Source organism: Ambystoma mexicanum, chromosome 2q (genome assembly GCF_040938575.1).
Source record: "Ambystoma mexicanum isolate Mex_15411 chromosome 2q, UKY_AmexF1_1, whole genome shotgun sequence".
In the NCBI taxonomy this organism is placed as follows: Eukaryota; Metazoa; Chordata; class Amphibia; order Caudata; family Ambystomatidae; genus Ambystoma; species Ambystoma mexicanum.
The window spans coordinates 688,872,667-688,897,078 of record NC_090924.1 but is presented as its reverse complement, the minus strand read 5'-3'; the positions used below and the strand labels follow the sequence as shown (position 1 = coordinate 688,897,078).

At 42.7% G+C, this 24,412-nt stretch overlaps 1 protein-coding gene across 2 annotated transcripts in view; it reads right to left on the bottom strand.

The window, feature by feature from the left end:
- Positions 1-24,412, bottom strand: part of RHBDF1 (rhomboid 5 homolog 1) — a 608,603-nt gene that overhangs the window by 243,384 nt on the left and 340,807 nt on the right. For both annotated transcript variants that reach the window (XM_069647898.1, XM_069647899.1), the window contains 4 exons: positions 23,179-23,385; positions 20,939-21,061; positions 15,403-15,563; positions 2,099-2,350 (listed from right to left, as the gene is read on the bottom strand). In XM_069647898.1, the coding sequence (XP_069503999.1) occupies positions 2,099-2,350; positions 15,403-15,563; positions 20,939-21,061; positions 23,179-23,385 (743 nt within the window). The remainder of the gene's footprint in view (positions 1-2,098; positions 2,351-15,402; positions 15,564-20,938; positions 21,062-23,178; positions 23,386-24,412) is intronic.

The window sequence follows — 24,412 nt, the reverse complement described above, 5'->3', positions numbered from 1 at the left end:
TTTGTCTGAAAAGTTGATAAATTCTGACATCCTCTCCATACAGAAAAATGAAATAGTGGGATCGATCTGAATAGTTGTGTGCCATTTTCCACTCTCTAGTTAGGAATTTTGTGTCGGCAGCAAGAGCCACACTCCCTGTAAATCACCCACTATGATTTACTATGAAATATACAGAACAATTAGCAATTAGAGAGTGAACCTGCTCTCGGACTATAAGAATAGTATTACAGATGTGGTTAATTCCACGTTGTGGATACAACAGAACAGCCGAGACGTGTTTCGACCACGTGGTCGTTTTAAAGGCCTATTGCTTATTCACTGTGTTAATCACCTTCACTGTGTTAATCACCTTTGAGCTAGTATCCAATCTGGGACAATGAGTCCATAGATGTGTACCAAACAGTTTACGAGGTAATGGTTCAAATATTCGTTTTCACCTGGGATTCGTTAGCAAGGTTCTCAAAAAGAGCCCTTTATGGAATTGCCCCACAATAGATCACGGAGAAAGCCAGGCGCAAGCCATGCAATTCTAGAGACATCTTGCTGAGCAGCACTCAGAATCTCGTGCCTACCCTCCACTCTTATGGAACATGTGATCAGAATATCTTTTTAAATCATCCTCCCTACGAGCCTGTCTAGATATGAACAGAGACAAAACAATTAGCTTTGCCTGTGGCATGTTAACACTTTATAAATACCCTCATGACCTGATCTGACCCCAATACAGTATTTAAGGCCGTGTACTGGCTGGCATTAAAGGAACACTGCCAATTTCCACCTTAGTCTTCATCAATAAGGAATTATACACAAGGAAACCTGCCACTAAGCCACAAGAACATTGTAATGTGCCAAAGTAAACTACTGAAAGAAACCAGCAAGATTGAGATGGTCTACTTTGGAACGAGGATTGCTATTTGGTCAGAGCTGAGATGGTGCTCAGTGCAGAACCAGTTTCATAAGCAGATAATTTGTGGCATCAAAATTTATTTCGCTAGACTGGAGCAAGGGTATGAGTTGTTCACTATTAAAGTGTAACCCTTAAATGTATACTTCACTTCCTAGAGGTAGATCTAAAAGCGTATTTACAAATGATACAATTGATGCAGATTACATAATTTAAAAACTGTTTATTGGGTGTTCAAGCAGGTGGATCTCACGACTTGCTTTCCTTTGACAGTGCACATGTATTGCAAGGCTGTAGAGAGCCGTGCATTACACGTGTAGAGAACAATTACTCTTAAGTTCGTCCATAGATTGTGAAGGCCTGGTAAGGGTGGAGAGTGACCCTGCACCAGGAAACATAATATCAGAGGTCAGCTCTGCAACTCAACATTTATTTCTACTCAATCTGGTTTCAATTCAAAGCTACATCAGACAGAAAGCAATGAACTGCCATGTGAAAAAGTTCTAAATCGCTCAAATATAATAAGCAGCCAGTGGCAGTCATTTCTGGGAAACCACCACCTTATATTAAGGAACATGACAGCATTAAAACTTACTGGAATTCACTGAAGGATTTGAGTTGACCTTTTAGTACGCTTTTAGAGTACATATTCCGCCATACAAGTCAGAATGTTTTCAAATATGGTGTGCTTCATGTTAAAGCAAGTAAAGAGCACTTGCATTTTACTTTTTCAATCATGGTTACAGTGGAAAAATGTGCACTTCAATACAGCCGGAAACAAAAAGAAGCATATTAATGTATGGGGCAGGCTGTTTGTTTTAGCAAGGAATGCAAACGAAAAATTCTAGCTCATGAAAAAAATCTGAACCAAATTTAAAATACCTCAGACCCTATCTTTGAATTTTGGGTGGAATTTTTTTATTTGCATTCTAATTTGCGTTTATTGCATCCTTTGCTCAATAAGAACGTGCTCAATAAGTGATAATGTTTTGATGTTAAAAGTTGAAGCTGCTAAAATATAACCTTCACAGAAAAGGTTTACAAAATGTTACTGAACCTGAACTTTAGATGCTGCTACAGTAAAAAATTGTCGAAATTTGGGAACTTTATCAGACAGAAATGCAAACTTAAAGGGAGGTAAAATGAGAAATTGGCTTGCTCCAGTGAGCCCACCATGTTTATGGCGAGGTTTACCTGTGATCTCCCATGTCTTCTATCTGTCTCTTCACGTAGCTGTCGATTCGTTTGCGGTACGTTCGATTCGTCAACCTCCCGACCATTCCAAGTCCATACGGTCGTTTCTCTTTTGCAAACAACTTCTTCACTGGTATGGCGATGCGCTGTCCTCGCTTTTGAGTATTTACACTAACTACTTCCTGTCGTAACCGAATCTTGGGTTGGGGAATTGTACCTTCTTTTGATTTTCTCCACCCTCGCTCCAGTGGGCTAAAACAGAAAGGCAAATTATCCAGTTATCGACTTTACACACTACCATAGACACTAAATGGTGTTTAAGACATTATTATTCATTTGCAAAATGTGAAACACTACTGTACTATAAAATCAGTTAGAGGAAGGTGCAAAACGTGCACTCGTCACTAGCCATTGGGCCTCATTACAAGTCAGGACGGTAAGGTAAAAATCGGCACTAATACTGTGTACCGCCGCATTACTGCACCACCCAACTACGAGGTTGGCTGAGGTGTGGAGGATTCACTTCCAGCTAAGAGCTGGAGCTAAATCCGCCACCTTTCTGTCAAAAATGGCAATTTGAGCAGAATTACCACTAGCGGTAATTCTGCCGAAATCGGACTCCAATGAATGAGGACTAACACTGCCTACCAACGCTTGTAATCTGGTGTTAATGCCACTGAATGAAGTGACCGTAACAGTAATTGAGTTTGGTGGTATCTCAGCAGATTTACAGCTGGGATACCACCAAACTCGTAATGAGGCTGATTGACTAGTGATATTTGGCTCTTGGCAAGTAAGAAATGGTGTTGTGTATATGTATAGAATTGCAGCGTTGCTACTTGAATTTTTGCCCTGCGAGTTAGAGAGATTAAATTAAGTAGTCCAGTTACAGGGAAATATGTTTTCTTTGTCTTCAACTCAACAGACTTTCATGCACATATGGAAAGGAAAAGAACAAATGTTAATGGCCCAAGCTAAACTACCTCCAGGAGCGGCGAGACTTAACTCAGATTGGCAGTAGTTACGTTTCTTGATTTAATTAAAGAGATGAGATTTCCTCCTGTGACGAATCCAGAGAATTCATCCTCTCTACCCAAGGGGGAGCAACCCCCTTCAAGCAACCGTCCCTTGTCTCAGGAAGCTGTAGTGTTTTACTTTATGCAATAAAGTATAACATTTCGTATCGTATTCTGTAGATTTATTCGGAGGAGCCCCCGAGCGGGCCATTTCACCAAAGCAACATCTTCGTGTATGATGCCATCAACATTCTGGAATCATACACGAAGATGTCACCATAGTAACAATACATAACATTCTCACATCTCCCTACCTAAACAAACAAATAAGATTTATATAATATTATATTTTAAATTTAACTAAAAACATCTAATAATGTATAAAGAAACATAACATTGTATCTTAACATTTCTATACCAAAAAAGGATACAAAATCTTCCAGATTTTAGATACACAGTCAGTCTTGGATCATGTCACCAATTGTGAACCTCTCAATAATAAACATAGTCTTGTTTGTAATTCCATATTCTTTTCCTACATCTTGATCCTGACTGAACACTGTCATTTCTTCCTTCAATAGAATTTTCCTGTACATTCTTCCCTTGAGATCTTCCCTTGACCAGTACGCTGGGTTCATCAAAACCATCCTTGAAATTCTCTACTTCAACTGAATCATCTCCTCCATATCCCATCACTTCCTTCTCCTTTGCTAAAACAACATCATCACATGACCATTTCTTGCCATCCTCTAGTATCACAGACTTTCTTGAGCAATCCATCACTCTCTGAGGAGCGCGAAACCTTGACTCCCCTTTCATCACACGTTTTGGTTCTCTCACTCTCACCAAATCACCTTCTTTTATTTTACTCTCTTGGACATTCCTATGCTTGTCATAATAACTTTTATACTTCTCTTGTTTTCTTTTCACTTTGTCAACAATGTCGTCCACGTTAATCTTTCTACTTCCATTGCTCATCATCCAAGCAGGCCTCAACCTATTTGTGAAAAGTCTTCCTCTCATCAACGTGAATGGTACTTCCTCAGTTATTGAATGCGGCGTGACTTTATATGTAGTGAGAGCTTCCTTAAGTGTCTTCTTCCATGGTAAACCATTTACACTAGCTAACTGTATAATTCCTTTAATGAAACGGTTCATTCTTTCTACAAGACCATTACCCATTGGGTGGTACAACGCTGTAGTACTGTGTTTAATAGATCTGTCCTTTAGAAATCCTTGAATTTCCGACATGAACTGGGCTCCATTATCTGACACAATTTCTTGCGGATCTCCTTCTCTACTAAAAATTTCATCCAAGAACTTTACAACTTTAACAGCGGACACCGACTCTTCTACGATGCCACACTCCACCCATTTGGATGTGTAGTCAACCAACACTATAAGATAGATCTTTTGAGACTCCAAAGATTCATATGGACCAGCTATATCAATAGCCAATTTTGTCCAAACAGTAACAGGAATGTTCACAGGTTGTAATGGAGTCGACCGTATGGATTTGCTCTTATCGCTTACAGCACAAGCGGTACAATTCCTAACTAGTGTTTCCATATCACCCCACATGTTGGGCCACCAGTAAGCCTCTCTTACTCTTCTTTTAGTCAACATTCTACCCACGTGGCCCTCATGGGCAATGTCCATGATCCTCTTCCTTAAAGCTGTCGGAGGTATTATCCGATCTCCTCTATAAACACATATTTCATCACTGGACAACTCATCCTTAAATCTTTCCCAGGACCTCAACTTGTCATCAGTATCTCTCCAACCAGCTTCAATAGCTTTCCTCAGCATTTCTTGTTCAATGTCGCTGTCCCTTGCTTCTATCCATTCCTTTTTTGAGAAGCTGGGATGCACTTGAGCTATAATACAATCCATGTTCTGTTCCTCCATGAACACTTGTCCATCCTCACAGTCATCTACAAAATCTTCACATGGTAATCTAGAAAAACAATCCGCAACCACGTTGTTCCTTCCCGGAGTGTACTTTATGGTCACATTAAATTGCATAATAATCAACGTCCATCTTCTTATACGCGGAGACATCATGTGAGAATTTTTCGAATTCAAAACATGAACAAGAGGCTTATGATCTGTTCTAACATCCACAGGAATGCCCCAAATGAGACTTTTAAAATGTTCTAATATCCACTTGACTCCAAGAGCCTCCTTTTCTATTGTCGAATAACTTCTCTCAGCACCTCTTAATATCCTTGATGCAAACGCTATAGGAACAACTTCACCATCTTGAACTTGTTCTAAAACACCACCTAAGCCTACATTGCTTGCATCAACTGCTATCCTTGTTCTGGCACTCGAGTCAAACATTTTCAAAGCGGGTGCTTTATTAATCATAGTCTTTATCTGTTCAAATTCCTTTTTGCATTCTTCAGACCATTTAAACTTCATCCCTTTACACATTAAATTCCTCATACTTTCGGTGTTATCAGAGTAATGGTCAATAAATTTGGAATAATATTCTGTGAGTCCCAAAAAACTCCTCAGCTGGTCTTTATTATTTGATTCTGGAATTTTGAGAATGGTGTCTATCAATGATTCTTTAGGCATGATGCCCTTGGCATTTATACGATGTCCCAAGTATGTCACCTCATTTTTCTTTACTTTGCACTTTTCAATTTTGAGTGTCATTCCTTTCTGCTGTAACACTTGCAGAACAGCTAACAATTTTGCATCATGCTCCTCTTGAGACATTCCTGACACCAAGATATCGTCCTGGAAGTAATATACTCCTTGTAAACCTTCAAACAGATGATGCATTAACCTCTGGAACACTGCAGCAGCCGAAGCTAACCCAAACGGCATTCTCTTGTTCCTAAAGGCTCCCAACGGCGTTACAAAAGATGTCAAATGTCTAGATCCTTCCTCAAGTACCACCTGATGGTAGGCCGACGACAAATCCAGAATCGTAAAATATTTCGCAGGACTCATGGTGGACAACATCTCTCCAATATTCGGTAAAGGATATCGATCTATCCATATGTTGGCATTTAAATCTCTTAAATCGACACACATCCTGATAGATCCATCTGTTTTTTTTAACTAATACAATAGGCGATAACCACTCCGAACTCTCAATTGGCTCAATGACATCTTGCCTGCATAGTCTTTCTAGTTCCACCTTTAATGCATCTCTGGTGCCGATGGGTATACTTCTCACTTTATGTACAACAGGTATCACACCTCTTTTGAGAATAATGCGATGTTCAAAGCCTTTAAGCAAACCAATCTCGTCATTGAAGACCTTTGGAAAAGTTCTTGCCAAACTCTCTGCATTGTCACACACATTCTCAGAAATACAAAGAATAGGTACACTCTCTCCTGGATGAATCTTGATATTCAATGAAGCTTGCTCCCACCATCCTACTATTGAAAAACCATTCTCCGCCACATATAATCTGCAGTAGGTTTTGCGCCCTTCAAATTTCAATTTCACCCAAACACACCCTACAATATTGATAGGTGTTTTTCCATAACCTGTTGCTCTGGTGTTTGTCATCTGTAGGTCTTCCATCTTCTTCTTTAAAACATTGACATATGTCTGTACATCGACCATAGTATATGGAGACCCTGTGTCCACCATCACTTGTAAAGTTATACCATCGATATCCATAGGAACCCAAGATCCTACACCATCATCTCTTGGTGTGACAGTAAGTATCTGAACTCTATCTTCAGCCTGATCCGTTATTGCTATCAAGTTACTGGGACCAGCAATTTCCTCCACAGCTCTCACACCCATCGTAGTTGCACCTCTGCTTCTATAAAATCGACCAGTATTTCTACCAAATCTGCCATTATATCTGCCTCTTCCTCTGTTGCTGCGACACATCTTTCCAAAATGTCCTGTATGTCCACACTTAAAACACTCTGCCGAGACTGCCGGACACTCCTTTTCCGTATTTTCATGTTTGTTCCATCCACAATATGTACATCTATTACTTTGCTTGAATGCACCTCCTCCGTCTTGTCTATATCCACTAGATGCATCTGACCTGACCATCCTCTTAACCATGGCAATCAATTTTTCTTCTTGGGTGTTGTGTTGTTCATCATCTATCTCTTGGACTGACTTAATTCCAGTGTATTCCGTTTTACTTTGAACCTCTCTCATACATGTTTCACCCATTTCAATTGACCTGGCTATCTCAACAGTTTTTTCTAATGTAGGATTCTTCGCCTGCCATAGGCGTTGCTGAATGCGCGGGTCAGCCACATGCAACACTATCTGATCGCGCAAATATTCATCCGTAACCCCGGTGAATGCACATGTGGCCATTAATCCTCTCAATGCAGCCAAATATGAATCAATACTCTCCTCTTTGCCCTGTTTTCTTGTGAAAAACCTGTATCTTTCCAATACAATGTTGGACTTATTTCCAAAATGTTTATTCAATTTAGCAACTGCTATATCATACTTTCTAGAACCACTTGATGCTTCACCCCATGTTTCCTCATCATGCTCTAGTTCGGGCAATGACCTGAATATTCTCAATGCTTCTGTACCAATGCAGTGCAACAGGGTTGCTTCCTTCTGATCATCATTAAATTTTGCTCCTCCTATTGCCCTCAAATACACTTGAAAATTGTCTTGCCACTGCTCCCAAGGGCATGTTGGATTCCCAGGAGCCGATAAGAATTTTATTGGAGCAGCCGTGTTTTGCATGACTAGAGCTTGATGCTGATTCGCATGCAATGTTCTACTCATATGTAGTATGCTCCAGTAAGTCGTTTGTTCCTTCCTATATTTTATTATCTTACTTCTTCTTCCTCAACAGTTTTCACTTAATAGTTCACAAAGTCATTGAAAACTCCTCGAGCATCCATCAAAATCCTTATCAAGAGAAACAAATTCAGCGCCTCCGTGCAAATGCTTACGAGCGTTTGTTTATTTTTGTTTTTACATACTTTGTTGACATAGGCCCAAACAGCTGTTTGTCGCAATCATGACACGTAGGAAATCGGCCTTGTTCCTCCTAAAATGGCGGCACGCATCACACGCTCGAAGGTCCTTTACTCTAATGTCCCACAACGGTTGATCCACACTCGCGCGCAGCCCAATGCAGCTCTTGCCAGGTGATTTTATCATTTATAACTCTCCACACTGCCATGCCGCTCACCTGCTCCTCGTCGCATGTATATTTCAACCAAACCTCGTCCACAGGCTCACAACTTCGCCACACTCATCGGTGACGGCCCTACACAGCATTTCTCGTAATCATGTCCGGGGGCTCCCTTCACTTAGCTAGCTCCTCGTCGCCAATTGTAGTGTTTTACTTTATGCAATAAAGTATAACATTTCGTATCGTATTCTGTAGATTTATTCGGAGGAGCCCCCGAGCGGGCCATTTCACCAAAGCAACATCTTCGTGTATGATGCCATCAACATTCTGGAATCATACACGAAGATGTCACCATAGTAACAATACATAACATTCTCACAGAAGCTAATGTCTTTATGGGCTTTATGACGATTGCACAAGACAACTGAGTGAATATGCACAGCAAAGTAGCTGGTGTGGTTTCGGACGCTTCACTGCTTCCAACCTTGCATGAAGCGCCGGAACAGTGGAGTGTTCCATCTCCTGAAAGGAAGGAACATGAAGTCCAGTGAGACCAATGGAAAGGCATGGGACAGGAGGAGAGAGTATCGGCAGCCTGCAGAGCCAGGCAGAAGAGGGTCTGTCCCCTTTGAGGCAGAGACAGGTAGCAGCCCCACCAGACGGTGTGGCATGTGGAGGAGTGAGAAAGCCCACAGAGTAATTCTATCTGGAAGGGGGTCAGGAGCTGGAACGCTCTGCCCTGCTGCAGCAAACACAGATAAGACAGCATGGAAAGTGGTCGACCGGCATGTGCTGGAACCAATACTCCAGTCCCGTCATGAACTGTTGAGACGCACAAACACATGTGCACCTTTATGAAAGACGGGGGAGAAGCCATAACCACGTTTCTGCATCTGCGGAAGAGGCTTTCTCCCCCTTGGGATGCTGCTGCAGCAAACCAGATATACGGTGCGTCCAAGGAACCGGGAGGAAGGCGGACAGGCCTGGCTTTGCCCATAGAAGGGATGAAGAACCAAATAGCCCAAGCAGGGCTGTGGAATCAGAGCAGCAGTGAATTTGAATAGCCAAAGAGGTGCTGAAAGGCCAGATATATCAAGAGGGGATTTGAAACGCGAGACCCATGGGTGGGGTGAGAATCTGTCGGGCCCAAAGCAGACCATAATCGAACAGACCACATGAAGGGGTGTGAAACTCAGAGACCTCGGGGAGGGATAGGAGTCAAAGGGATTCTGAAACTAGCCAGAAGAGGATTGGCTATTCAGAGACATTTACAAGAACTGAATTTCATAGAGGACTTTAACTGCATAGGGGGCCAGGACGCCAAGAGACACTCACTTTTCTCTTGTACATGTGGTGGGAAACCCTAAGGAGAGTTATTGAACATTCTTACTTGAACTGTAAATAAGGTGAAAAGCCCAGTGACATTTGCTGGTGATCACAGTGGAACCTTGTTGAGGGCTAGCAGACTGGTCTAAACCAGACAAAGTACAGTGGGGGCCAGAAACCAGCCAAGAGCATACATTTGGACAGAAGGCCCTTACAATATTTTTTGTGTTCATGATAGATGTTTTTCCTTTTTAGCGGTAAGGCCAGGAATCAGGCTAGCTTAGGTTTCTAGAAGGCAGACAGACTTTATTTTGTATGACACCCTGAGGCGCAGCCTTTTGAACTCTTTTCTTTCTTTCAGCATAGGGACCAGAAGCGAAGGGTTAGTATAGGGTTTTGGCACTTAAAACTATCACCTTACAAACCAGAAGGAGCTGTCCTTCTCCTGATTCTGACTTGCCACAGTCCACATATTCAACTGTCAGAAGTGTGCTCTTGCGAGTTTGCCAGTTTCGGTTATTTGTCCCCAAGACAGAGTGGCTTAAAGGTTCTATGTCTGAAAAACTAATGTCGATGGGCGCCGTTGCTGTACACTTCTGGCTGCATGGAATGCCATGCCCTGTAAGGTCGCTCTTCTTCACATCCCCCTTGTCCATTTCTGGTGGTTCCCGCCACACTCCCCTCTCCTCCTGCATGTCCCCAAACTCTCTTGTCCTGTCTCCCTCCACCTAGCTCCCCTGGTCTCACTGCTTACATTTACCTGCCCCCGGCCTCATCTTCCTCCACATCCGCAAAGCATGATGTACTGCGCATCGGCCAATCGGAAGCAGTCTTTTGTACGTTGCCCTGGAGACCGAAATCAGGCTTCTGAGATGGGTAGAAGGCACGAGATGGTGGGAGATGCCTGATCAAATCGGGCAGATGGAGGAACATCTGTGAAAGGTTTCATGGATGCTTTTCTGTGGACCATGATTTATTTAATTGAATCTTTTTTTTTTAAAACTCGCCTAATACCGTACCTGAGTTTGGTTTCTACGTGCAGATCCGATCCTCTATTCTGCGTGGTCTTGCTTCCAAGACCAGCGAGTTGCTCCTGTGCTATCATCCGTTCAGATGAGTGATGCAAACATACATTTTTTACCTGAATGGGCACAAATAAGGTTTATCCTGGGTTGGGATAGCAGGGACGTGCTGAGGCAGGGGTTTCAGTTCAGTGCAAGGGACTCATTGCAGCGACTAATTGCCTCTTAGGGGGGAGACCTCCCTGTCCATTTCCAGGCTCTTCACTTTAGTCTGAGGGATGACCTGGATGCTGCGTAGCATTGCCTTTGACTGGTACGCGGTTGTACCCTAGGAAATGTGGGGGTTGGGGAGGGGGGAGAATGCCATCACTTATAGCCATAGAGAAGGGTCAGTAATTAATCACTCTCACCTGTTCTCTGCACTGAACTTGCCGGTCAGTGTTTCGAATCTTTAAAAAGCTGATAAACTGAGTACTATTCATAGACACACCTGTTATTTGCAGCACTATATAATGGCCCATGCTGCTGTCGTTGGAGCATATATTTACAGCATTCCTAGGAGTTGCTGGAGGACACCAAAGCTGCTTAGGGTGACACATGACTAAGGCGTATTCCATGAGTAATAAAGATGCCAAGCTGGCTCTGGAGAGGGACCGTGAATGCAACATGGGTCGGTTCAAGTATTTTTTGTCATTTTCTTTCCCCAGAGTGAAAAACTCAAACCATGTTTAGGGTTCTGTAGACACCTGGGAAACTTCCCACACGACTGCTTTTAAGTATGAGGTTAGTCCAGCGGGAGAAGGAGAGGCCGCTCTAGACTTGCACCTCGGACCTTTGTGCCCTTAACTGTTCACATCCTGATATGCGCGGCAGAGAGAGTAGACTTTACACTGCTAGAGGGACGGACACCTGTGAGGACTTGCCAGGAAGCCCAGGTGAAACAGCCACCGGAGGAAGGGGATACAGAGTCATAGCAGGGGAGGTGCCCAGAACTACAGAGTGGGCAGCAGTAGAGGCAATGCAGATGCAGCTGTCCAGATACCCCTAGCCCACTGAAAGGCCAGCTAGACAGGAAACCGCAGTGTAGGTGTGGGGCTAGGTTAAAACACTGGCCAATGTTTCGAGAGGGGAGGTAACAGCTTTAAAGCCACCCAGGACCTCCTGGCGGGCGATGAGTAACTCTGATTCCACTAAATGGTCCCAAGTCCAAGGCGGGTGTCAAGGAATGCTGCGTGAGCAGGGTGTACTGGTTCCTACACATCACCTTCCTCAAGGGTGTCAGGAGGAGAGTGAGAAGGGACAGCAGGCTCACTGGAGGATGGGTTCAAATTGCCAGGATTACCTGCAAGCAAAAAACTGTGCAGAATCCTAAGGAAGAGCTGGTGTAGGTGTGACCCAGGTAGGCGCTCACAAAGACTAGATAGATGTGTATTTATTCTGCAAAGAGGCACTAAACAGAACTAGTTGAGCACGAGTGGCGGAAGCTGGATGGGGTGCCGTTGTTGGCATTGTAGCTAGTGGAAAATTGTAATGAGGGTTTCCTGCTGGTAATGTTTATGCGGTTTTAATTCTGGTGGTACTTTTCTAGCCTCTTCAACAAAAATGTAAAATCCGTGTTTATTGCTGAGCATCTTGATTGGCTGCCTGTGATCCCCTCTGTCTCTAATGCAAGGGACTCCCTTGGAGGCAGAGGGGTCACGTGTTCATTTCCTGGAATTATTTTTCTGTGTGAAGAAATAAAATGTGTGTGTGTGCATGGCTTTTAGCTACGTGCCCAACCAAATGACATGGTGCCACAATCCTAGCAGAAAGCGCTAGCCTCTCAAGATTGAACACATTAGCAAAACGGGGATTTCTAATGCATACGTTGCTAGCAATGGCTTAGAAGCAGCAAGGTTCACAGATGTTTCTGAAAGGAAACGCATGAAACAATTCAAGTATGTAACATATGCTGCAGTAACCAGCAGCCCTATTCCCAAGCAACAGAAACCAACACTCGTGCTCACTGCAAATAACTTGTTTAATGTGTGTCATTTAGGGAGGGAGAATTTTAAGTTAGCCAGTTTTCCGACTAATGATTTAAAAATGACTTTCCAATTGTTAGAAATGCATGCAATCAAGATAAAAGCATTTCGCTCATGCAACAGGTGTGTGGGACTCGCCTTTCCAAAACCCCAAAAAGTAGATCATTCTGGAAATGCCAGAGTACTATACAATCCGAATATGGTTTGTCAGTGGAAAGTGTTGCTCCTCTGTAGAACACTGAAAAGAGATTTGGAATTTGTTCCAAAGTTAAGCAGCACGAGAAATTCCTATGGAAGGATGTACATGATGGGAACAAAAGGGGAAGGATCCAATGCATTTTTCGACTCACACGTGGGCCAGGTGGTACATTAAAGCTGCTTACACTGCTGTCTCGTCTCGCACTTTTAATTCCTTGCATACACTGGCTAAGGAAAGAGCAGCGTCTGAGGGTAGAGGGCCAGGATAAGATTTGAAAGGGTAACTTTCAGGAGAAAAATACAGCAAAGTCAGTAGACATTCTAGAGAATTCATTGTCCTATCTGTATGCGATACGGAAAATGCAATGCACGGGGGGACAAAGTTGGGTGGGCAGGTTCCCATGCGTGCTACTTACAGGCAACATTGGTCACCTCCTCTTGAATACTGGTGGGGTCGCATTAGGATTTAGTGGTTCTCGTTTTGTGGCATCCAACCCCCCCTTTCCAGCCTGACCATTCTGGGGCCTCTCTCCTTTACTTCAGGCAAATGAACATTTGGGTAACCCCTCATCTGGCTCACCAAACTCTCAGGCCGACCAGACTCACATGCTATGGTTGCTAAAGGAGCTATGGAACCAATGCTGGTAATGGACCGGTGGACACGGAGGTGACACTTGGCCCTGCACGCTCACCTCAGTCCCATCACCCAGCCTACAACATGGGGCTTTGTCCCACTGCTTAGTGATTGAAAACGCAACAAATTGCAGTTAGTATTCAGGTCATGACAGTGGGCAAAAAAATGTATTGTTTGTATTGAACCATCATGGAATGTAGTCCTTATCGTGCTGGCGGGATTGTATGCTCGAGATTTCATGGGTCAATGTTGGTGTTTGTATTTGAGGTTCCTCCGCCCACAAGTACAAGTATTTGCAGTTTTTCACAGTGTAAACCTTCTGGAATTTGTTTAAATGCAGCGTCTATTCTCTCTATGGGCTTCATGTTTTTATAGTGGCCGTTCTGAAGGCAGTCACAAGGTGGCGCCATTATACAAAACATGAATCGACGAAACACCATGTCACAGAACTTTCTACGCTGCTGTCGTCACTCTGCTCACAAGAGTGCAGATGCAACGCATGAAGGACATGCATCTCATTTGCAATGGACACAGAGATTAGAATAAACGGTTGAAACCAATCTTGGTGGTGACAACTAGACTGGTGATAGGGTCGTGGTTTAGAGAAAATGGACAGGGCTGCGGCTTCAGCCCAGATGATTCTATATGGTATAATGAAGCTTTGCAAGTAAATAATTAATGTCTCAGTTGGATTAATAAGGGAATTCTGAAGCTACGAGATGTGATGGATGGAGACCAATTGTTGGGAATTGAGGAACTGCAGTGTAGATATGGTTTAAATCAGAGAGAATTGATTAGATACTTGGCTTTAGCTTCCATGATTAATATGAGGATACGTATGGCTGGTGGTTCTGTTGGGGGAAAACCAGAAATTAGCAAAATATTGGAAGGTCAGGAATATTGTGTACTAATTTATATACAATTTATGCCTATTGACGAGAATTTTCAATCAGCATGGACTGGATTGAAGGAACATTGGTCACATGATGTTGGTAGGGTTATTACTGATGTGGATTGGAGAGACATTCTGAAGGTGAATTTGAACTTGGGAGCAGACATGGGTTTGCGTTTGATTCGACAGAAAGTCATTGGAAGGCTACATTGGACACCAGTTAATATGTTTAAATTAGGGCTTCAGTCTAATGATTTATGCTGGTGTTGTGATATTGGTAGAGGAACTCTTTTACATTTGCTGTGGGAATGCCTGAGAGTACAGTTGTTTTGGAAGGAGGTCATTGATAGGACTGATTTGATTTATGGAATAAACTTACAAAGATCTGCAGCAAACATAATTTTACTATCACATAAAGACAGATGTGTGCCTGCTAGAAAACAATTATTGGATAGACATGGCCATGATGGTAGCAACGAAGATAATTCTCAGACTTTGGACAAAGAGGAAAAAGCCTAATGTTGAAGAGTGGTTAACAGAGTTGCATGTTTTATCACAGTATGATAAGGTTTCATTGAAAAATAAAGAAAAAGAAGAAGAAAACATGAAGTTAAGGGGACCTTTTTTGGTTCTTTATGATTGATGTGACAGTAGGGCTGTACTGGTGGATGTGTCATCTAAGGGAGAAGGGGGATAAGGTGGAGGTGAGGGTTTCTTTTCTTTTTCTTTTCTCCTCTTTAGTTCTTCCCACTTGTGTTGTCTCTTGTGTTGTTTTGTGTATACCTGTCAGTTTGACTATTATGTTTCACAGGATATAGCTATTTTGATGGATTAGACGATGTATGATGCTTAACTTGTTCTGCAAATTAAGTTGTGACGATTTACTGTGAGACATTGTTTAATTTATGTGAAGTTGTTATTGTTTATTGCAAACTTAATAAAGTGTTTTTTAAAAAAAAAAGAATACTGATATTTGCCCACCTGCAAGATGTCCGTAGAGCGAAATACCAGTGGTTTACAAAACTGAACTAAATGAATACATTCCTGATGCGCCTAACATATCCATTGCACAGTTAACCAGTCTAAGGATACTTACAGCATTAAGTGACTTTTTTCAAGCTCGCTTTTTTCTAAGGCACTTCCCGTAAGTTCAATTTGATCCTTCAGTGCGAGCTCAGATTCCTTTATTGCAGCCTCGGATGGAGACTCAAACACTTCATCTGGGTATGTGGAAAGCTCCTCGTGTAAGACTCCTTCCTAAAAATATAAAAAAATGCGTGGAAAGAACTTTGGATAAGATTTTAAAAAAACATTATAATGAATGTATTTCCGCTGATAAACCCTGGATGGTGATAGCATGCATGCAGCTGCCTTGACTACCCTTTGTATTGTTGGATTTGATTTCATGCAGCTCCAGGGCACCCATAAGTGATAAAAGCCAAGACACAGCAACTGTATCAGGTAAGAAAGTGTAGAGTCCAACTGGTGTGGGACTTTACATGAATTATCTCTTGGTATTATGTAACCCACTTTCTAATATAGGCCTGTACTACACAAGTTGATAGTGTGAATGAGCAGCCAGGCTCATCTTAAGAAGAGTAATGTGAGCTGTAGAGCTGTACAATGAAATGAGTAAATACAGGTATCCAAGTAAACACGTACACACTTAGTATACATATTTATTTATATATACACAAGGATAAGCAGGCTATCTTTAAAAAGCAGCAACTAATAGTAACATTAATCCCAAAGTTAGGATTCAATTCAACAAGAATACAGTAGGTGAGTAACCTTGCATATGTTATACATATTCCAGCACATTGAGTGACGTCATTTGAGGTCAGCATTAGCACTTACTTGTGCTCACCATTACAATATTGAGTTGCAAGGAGGGAAAAGTTAAAGTCAGATCAGAACATACCTTGTAAGTAGTAAAACCGTTAGATTCTCCCAGAGGGATGTAGGCAGTCTTTTATCCTAATAATAATAGTGTTCAACAATTCAAACCTGTGAGGGAACAAGCACTGCCAAATCCAATAGGTTCATAAGAGGGCCTTTAGGGAACCAGGACAGCCAACGTTAATGGACCAGTTCAAAGTTCTGATGTACTATTCTTAGAACAATGTTTGAAAATAGAGGTTCGGTAGAAAATCACAGAAGCACAAGAAGCGCCACCTTGAAGAAGCACAAGCTGGGGGGCCAGTGCAGGTGAGTTGAGTTCAACTCAAAAGGGTTTAAAATGGTACTTCCCAAGCTAGGAAGCACCACAAATGGCAAAAGGCAGATGTATCCAAAACCCCACAGTACCTGAGAATTGAAGAACAGGTTCCAGCTTGATGCCTTCCTGGTGCAGTGTAGCCGACCCTTGTTCCTGGTCCTTGGTCGTGGTGATGAAAGGGAGGTAATCTGGCAGGCTTCTGCAGCAGCACTCGAGAGGGACTCTGCAGCAATGGATTCTCCTTGATTCAGCAGCCTTTTGTGGTTTTGGCACCTTTTTCTCTGCACCAAGGAAAAACAATCAACTCTGGTTGTAAAGCTACTTGATCCCCTCGGTCCAGGACTCTGGTGAGGGGACTCTGGGTGAAGATTTCCTGCTTCTGTAGAGTCCTCTGGATGGCCACAACGTTTTAGCCAGATTTGCACTTCCGAAGACAATGCACTCGATGATGGTCAGGGGCCCCTGGGAGTTGGGATTCTGCAGCCTTGAAATGTCACAGCAAGTCGGGGGTTGCGCCAACATGAAGCTTCTCTTAAGGCTAGTTGGTCCCACCAGCCCAAGGGAGGAAGTCATCCCTTGCGGGTCTCCCAGTCGAAACAAAAAAGGGGTCAGAATAGCTACAGGCCTTCAATGGGCACTTTGCAGTGCTGGTGGCGTCTCTTCACATCTTTATTGGATGTTGTTCTCCAGCGGTCGACTACCTCTAGTCCCAAAAATCTTACCTTTTAAGCAAGTTCCCATTCATTCACATGCCTAGGGCTGTCAATCACCCAGCAGCGTGGCTGTTCTCCCGGACAGCAAGCCAGCTAAATCAGAACTGGTTTCACTCAGGCACACCTAGAGACAAATAACAGGGAAGGTTCAGGACCCTCCCTCACTTCCTGCCTTTCCAGACACACTGGAGCCTGGGCGGGCTTCAGAGTCGATGCTCGCCAAAGGCAAAATGCACAAAGGACTCAAATCCGATTCGAACAACAGAGTTGTAGCCCAGAAAGAACTAACTGACAAGAAATGGTGTAAAAAGAAGATAGGGGCCCTTTTGGGAAAATGGTCACCCTTGGGTGTTGTACTGCAGCTGAGGAATCAGCCTGCAGCTACATGGCACAAAGGTAGAAAAAAGAAATCCCTGCCACCAGCCATTCCAGTTAGTTTAACAGTATGTTACATGAGAAGAGGGATAAGGAGTTACTATGTACCCCCCCTGCACCCCCCAGCACTCCACATAGGGTGGTATGTGTTGGATCCACAAAAGAAAAAGAAAAAAAGTTGTCTTATTATTCTTTGGAACAGTAGTTCACCCAAAACAATTTATTTAAACATTAAGAAAAGCTTCTCAGTGGCACTGCACAAAAGATGCTGTGTCACAATGCAAAAAGCAGATGCCTATGGGGTTTACCAGACTCCATTAAACAGTAAAAAACACAAAATCCTAGTCAGAAAAACACACGACTGAGTGGGGGGGAAGTTCCACTCACTCGGGAGTAAAAATTAACAAAAAAGTCCAAAGTCCAGTGAGAGAGCTCGGGGTCTCTAAGGTTAAAGGGAATTGGCGCAGAAATGAAAATTCTCCCTAACAGACTGCCAACCACCATGATCTAGTCGATTAAGTCACATAAATGATCCTGGCCTAAAACAAAACCGAAAATTAAACTCTCTCTGAGACATTTCCCCTATGCCAGAGAAAGCAGGTAATAAACATGAGATTGGCCATGAGGCGAAGCACACTACACAACTGAAAGACTGCCCCTTAAGTAACGAAACCAGCAAGGGCAGGCAGTCCAGCATCACAAAGACTAATGTTCTTCTAGAGGGGAAGTACAATATCCCCAGAAAACGATTGCACAACTGGAGCAAAGCATCTAACCATCGTTGGTCATTGGACCGTATTTTAATGGATCCGAGTTCTGGCAAAATGTCTCCCCAGTTCATTTGCTCTCATGAATATTAATGAGGGCTGCTCCTCTCCTGAGTTATTTTTCAGGTGTTAACAATTAATCTCCTGTAAAGTAAATATTTATGGGGAGGGTCTTAGAAAGAAATGGCTGCGTTCATCAACTCTTTCCCTTCCCCCTCCCTGGTGGGATCTCATAGTTAAGAATGTCAATTTCCAGCACAGCATCTAACAAACCAGCAGCCTTCCAGATATCTCCAAACAAAGCATGCACCCAGGCTAGTCTCTCCCCAGCAAGTACTGACACTCGCCAGCACCAGACCCATCTACCAAACTCATCCCGCGAGCCTGCCGATCCCCCACCCATTGCAAGGGTAAAGAAGAGGTTCTCAGAGCTTTTTCCCAGCTGGATAATCCAACTTGGTGTATCAACAGCCATGACAGGTGATGACGGGTGATTTGACCTTTCTTCAGTCATAGACCTAAACCAAGATGCAACAAAGACAATGTCCAAAGCAAAGCACTGTTCGAAAATCAAAATACTTTAATTAAAAACAAGCAACATTTTAAAAAAAGACACAGAGCCAATGAGCTATTAGGGCAGAGGAACAATACTACTCAAGAAATCTCACTGGCAGTGCTGAATAACCACACCAAGTCCACAGCTGAGGCTTCCATTAGAATATGGACTCCAAGACCAAAGACATAACTATGATGAGCAATACAAAATACCTTCTGATGGGCAAAGAAAACTTCCAGTATAAAAGTATGACTGATTAAAACCTGATAGGAGCCAAGACACTCACATTCCACGATTTGATTTAAAAAAACACATTTCTTTTTGTCTGATTACTCAACTTCACTGGAAAAGTTGTTCCCTTAAAGAGTTCAAAGCAAGGTAGACACTAGTCTTCTGCGGAAGATTTGACATGATTAGAAGTTTTGGCTAAACTAACACCTCATTCCAATAGTGTGCCCACCGACTGAACAATGAAACCTGTCCCTAATCACAGTAATTATCCAAAACAATGCAGGATGGCTCCACAATCCTGGAAGAACTCATGCTCCCACGGCACACACCTGCACACGAGGCAGGATGTGTTCCTGAATGGAGACTAACTGAAGGAGAATCTGCAAATGCTGGGCTTCAACCAAGCTTCCAACCAGACTACCATCAAGTCCTAAAGTACAAGATATCCAAAACTAAAAAATAGAAATGTGGTGGTAAACCAGCGAACACATTGTACAGCCCAGGGCATGTTAACAAAAAAATAACTTCAAAGGGAGAGTTCTGAAGACATGCTTTATAATACACACCTGGGTGGTTGTCAGGCCACCTGCGGTATTAAGCAACTATTAGGACATAAAAATGCATGCCACAGCAACGAGATCCAGTTAAACACTGAAGAACATCCATGTACTGAAGGCCCTCCTGTTCCTTTGTACACTAGACGGGCAAAGTAATGGATCCCAATTAATAACCTTTCTTCCTCCCCACCAACGCTTGACCAGATTACAGGCTTCCATCACCTGCTTCAAAATCATGGAGTTGGTTCAAGAAATTAAATGCAAACAAAACTGAAGTTTCCCACTTGTCTGCAGATTTCTTCCCAGCAACCCGCATCAAAGGGTTATTCTCGAGGTCTCAAGTTCTTACAGCTGATCCCATATAATGCCCTACCATCACCCCTCTCCTGCAAAAACCCAGAGCACACCACACCATTCTGGGACACTACTGCTCCACCCCAAATTGATGGAGCAAGAAGCAGAATAATAATTCTGAGATTGTGGCAGAACATTACACACAGATAAATCAGGCTTGTCCTAAACTCCACATTTCAACAAAGTGTTCCAACAGGGCTTAGAATGTATAAATACTTATCCTCTACTTCTGAAAAAGAAATAATATTTGACACTCTCGGCAGTCAGTGTTCATTGGCATGGTGCAGCGGGAGATAGCTGTTGCACACCTTGTGCGCGGCTTTCCAGCGGAATTTACAGTTATGCACGGGGTAGAACTAAAGGTGGTGTTCCTCATTTAGGGATCGGGAATAGACAGAAACTAGCAGTAAGCATTGAGAAAATATGGATAACCCCCACTCTCTCTACTGTACAGTGAAGAAACAAGAGCAGTCGGGCTTCTACTCCCTTGGCTTCATTTGGTGTTGGTTGTCATAATCGTGCACGAGATGATGCAATGCTTTTCTCCGCTTCTCGAAGTTGTGGCAAACCAATGGCAGAAAAAACTATCTGCTGACATAGATCCGTGCATGGGTCCCCCTGTACATGCAGAATATGGATAGTGTTACAGGAACACCTCTGTCAACGCACTTTTTTCGATTTCGTAAAAAGAAATCTAATGCTCTGAGCTACGCACTAGACAGCGGCCTATGCAAATCATGTAAACCTAAGCAGATTTATAAGCCTTAGAAATATTGTTACAAAGCATAGGGATGAAAAGATGACGCCTGTCTTGACTCCATTTCCCAAGTGAAGTGTCTTTCTCAAATGTAAAAGGCTCACCCTTGCAAAAAATGAAGTGTCTAGCTCATCCTGGAAATCAACAGTATCTTCCTCCAGGAAACTGGCGGGGGTGAAACTCCTTCGTTGTGCCCTTCTGAGAGTGCTGTCCTTTAAAGGCCGGCCCTGAAAGGGAAACAAAGATTATCAAGAGAACAATCATAACATTTGACAAAAAACAAGATAAGATACACAGATCAGCTGATGCAGATTTCTAATGTGCATATATGCTCTTTTGCTCTAAGAAATGATGGGCCTCATTAGGAGTTGGATGGTGCCTGGGTAGCCAAACTGTATTAACGTTACCGCCACTTGGTCCAGGGGTATTACCGCCGGATTACAAGTGGCGTGTAAGTCCCCATTTTATTTCCTTCGTAGGACTCAATGGGGCATTTTCGGCAGAATTACTGCTGCGGTAATTCCACCACTGTAATTCCACCGAAAATGGACAGAAAGTGTGAATTTACCTCCAGCTTATAGCTGAAGGGGAATACTACAACTTTTCGGCAAACCTATAGTATACAGTAATACCGCTGCATTTAACCTGCACCACCCAACTTGTAATGAGGTCCACGGTCCAAAGAGCTGCCGTACTACGAGTTTTGGTGGGCAAGTGGAGAAGTTGCCTTGAGCAAAAAGCATGAGGAAAACCTTCCAGTTCACTGCCAAAAAAAGTCAGAATTACCGCTAACTGTAAATAGCAACCAAGAAATGAAATGTACGCCACTTGTAATCTCATGACAATTTCATCGCACCCGCAGGCAGTAATAGCAACTGATTTTGGCTGTAATTCGGCAGATCTACCACCATCTCTCTGCCAAACTCGTAAATATCCCCAATGTCTTTACAGCCGTACACTGACACCTATATATTTTCTTCTTCATTTGTGCACTCACATCACTGCATTTGCTTCGTTTTTTTTTTTAAAATAAATGCCCTCTTATCTTTTATTACCTCTGCACGCACCCCTTGCTCTCTGAAAAGGAGCACACCTGAAGCAAGTTAACCCATGAAAACACATGTAGATGTAAGTGCAGCGATGTAAAGACATGTCACCAATGAAATTCTATGCACTGATCAAGTTAGTTTCCAAAATGGAGCTCAAAATTATTCAGCAAATGAGTAAAGGGATACATTGTAAAATATAACACCCTGTGATAATGGGAAATATCCATATTTTCACACGCCTTTTGAAAAAGTGGCAGCTATTGCATAACATTTTACAATAGATCTTACATTGTTATTTTATTTTCAATGCACCCCTTTATTGCGAAAGGTATACTTTTGATATCTACTGTAGTATGACACAGACTCATGCAAGGGCGTTGTGCTAGAAAGTGGGCAAGGTGGCTTGAACTGCAAACAATCAGACAAAGCCATGTAAGCGCAAGGCACAAATACTCTGTTCTATGAAATAATGGCTGTTTAGCACACGATCCTATATTTATGATATTGTTATTTACAACCTTTGTAAAGTTACGAATTCGATGCCATGGTGGTCTTTTGGCATTATGGTGCCATGGCGGTGGAAAAGGATTAATAAAAAGCAGGAGTTACTGGAAGACATGCCAGGACTTAATGACCGTGCAAAAGAGGAAACTGTCCTCCAGGACTCAAATCGACTATTTTGCAAGGAAGTCCAGAGGAATGCAGCAAGGACAGAAAAGGAAAGAACACCAGGCCGTGCGTAGCAATGAGGGAGGGATGTTGGGAAGTTTCATGGAGGTGAAACCAGGAGAGCTTGATAGAATGTAAGGGCTGGATTTCTAAGAAAGGAGTAGTGATCCTCGTTTTGGGTAAGGTCAGCCAACAATGTAGAGTGAACAGAGCTTTATCATTCTGGAGACAGGTAACTAGAGCAGGGAGGTATGAACTGGGATCAAATGTTCCATCTCTGAAAATCTTGACAAGAGGTCATCTGTAGACTTTTAAATGATCCGATTAGGTAAAATAATATTGCAAGTGATAAAAGGTTAAAGGTTTGATCCTGTACCTCATGCATATTCATTAGCGGGACCCACCACACATGGGATTAAGTGTAGCTATATATAAAGTGCTGCACAAGGTGGGGCTAAGCCCCACTACAAGCAGCTGCTGCCAGCTTCTCGTGTAGCTCGTGCAAACCGCAATCAGGATTTCCCCTTAATGTGGCAGATTTTGGTTCCAATTATCAAAAAGGCTGGTCATTTTCAAATTCAAACACACTCTGATCTTCTCTATGGAAAGCAAACATTATGGCATACCTTCACAAGCGCTGCTGCGGCTCTGAAGCTCATTTTCGCCACAGACTCCCTTTTTCGTCTTCTGGGCAAGCGGTTGAACCCGGAACGAGAGCTGGTGAAGGAGCAGAGCGAGGCGGCCCCAGGAGTGATCGGCGTGTGTGGGATGTTGAATCCATCGTAGTCTTCAACCATTCGGAATGCTCGGCCTCGTGCTAAAGGGTCGATGATCTGCACTCAAGAACAGAAGCCAACGAAATGCAGTTTAGTAGAATGAAACAAGGCTATTTTGATCAACTAAACACTCACATTCACCAGAAACACATACAACATCAAAATCAATATTCAGGCTATTTATCCGCCCGTGAAAATACACAAAAAGGATTTCACTACCATTTAACAAATCAGATTCTTTAATTTAACTGTCATTTGGAAACATGTTCATAAAAATCCCAAAACATATTGTATGTCCCATTAATGTTCAATGTCGGCCTAAAATAAATTATTGCTAGATATTTTAAGATAATCAACTTTAAAATGGATACTTTTTTTTTAACTGAAAATCTATTTTTTTAAGGCATGAAGTAGAGGAAGTTGAGTGTACGCTGTGGGTTGAGGTACCAGCAGTGCTCAAAATGGGGTAGTGCTTATAATTAATGGTGCAGCTCATCCCCCGTCATTTCCCAAAGGTCTGTATAATGTTATGTTAATGTTCTTTATTCCGCACACCGCTGACATTTTCATGGTCTCCTGGAACTCTAGTTATCTGAAAAGAGGGTGGTGTAGGAGTGGGGGCTATTACTTGCCACTGGAACCGGCATCACTTCTATTTTTCACTGTGTCTACTATAAGTATTTATAGTACTGGTGCAATGACTACTACCTCTACACATAGGGTTGCTTCTATTTTCTGTGGTCACCTTTATACTGCAACTGCGAACTGTAGTACTAGTAAAAGAAGACACACTGCCACTAGTAATGTCAGTACTTGTTCTACTAGTATAGGTAGTAGCATTAAATGGTACTAGGGGAAGAATTGAAAAAGGTAGTAGCACTACTTTAACCATACTACTGGTAGTGCCACTTGTAGTTGTACAGGCAGAAGTAATAGTGGTAGTATTAGTGCTAATAGTTGTAGTATTAGTCATAATATGGCCAATATTGGCAGTAACCCTTCGAATAGCAGGAGTGCTACTACTGCCACTAGTAGCAGCAATGACGATACCACCTCACACTAAACGAACTACTCTCCCTCCCCA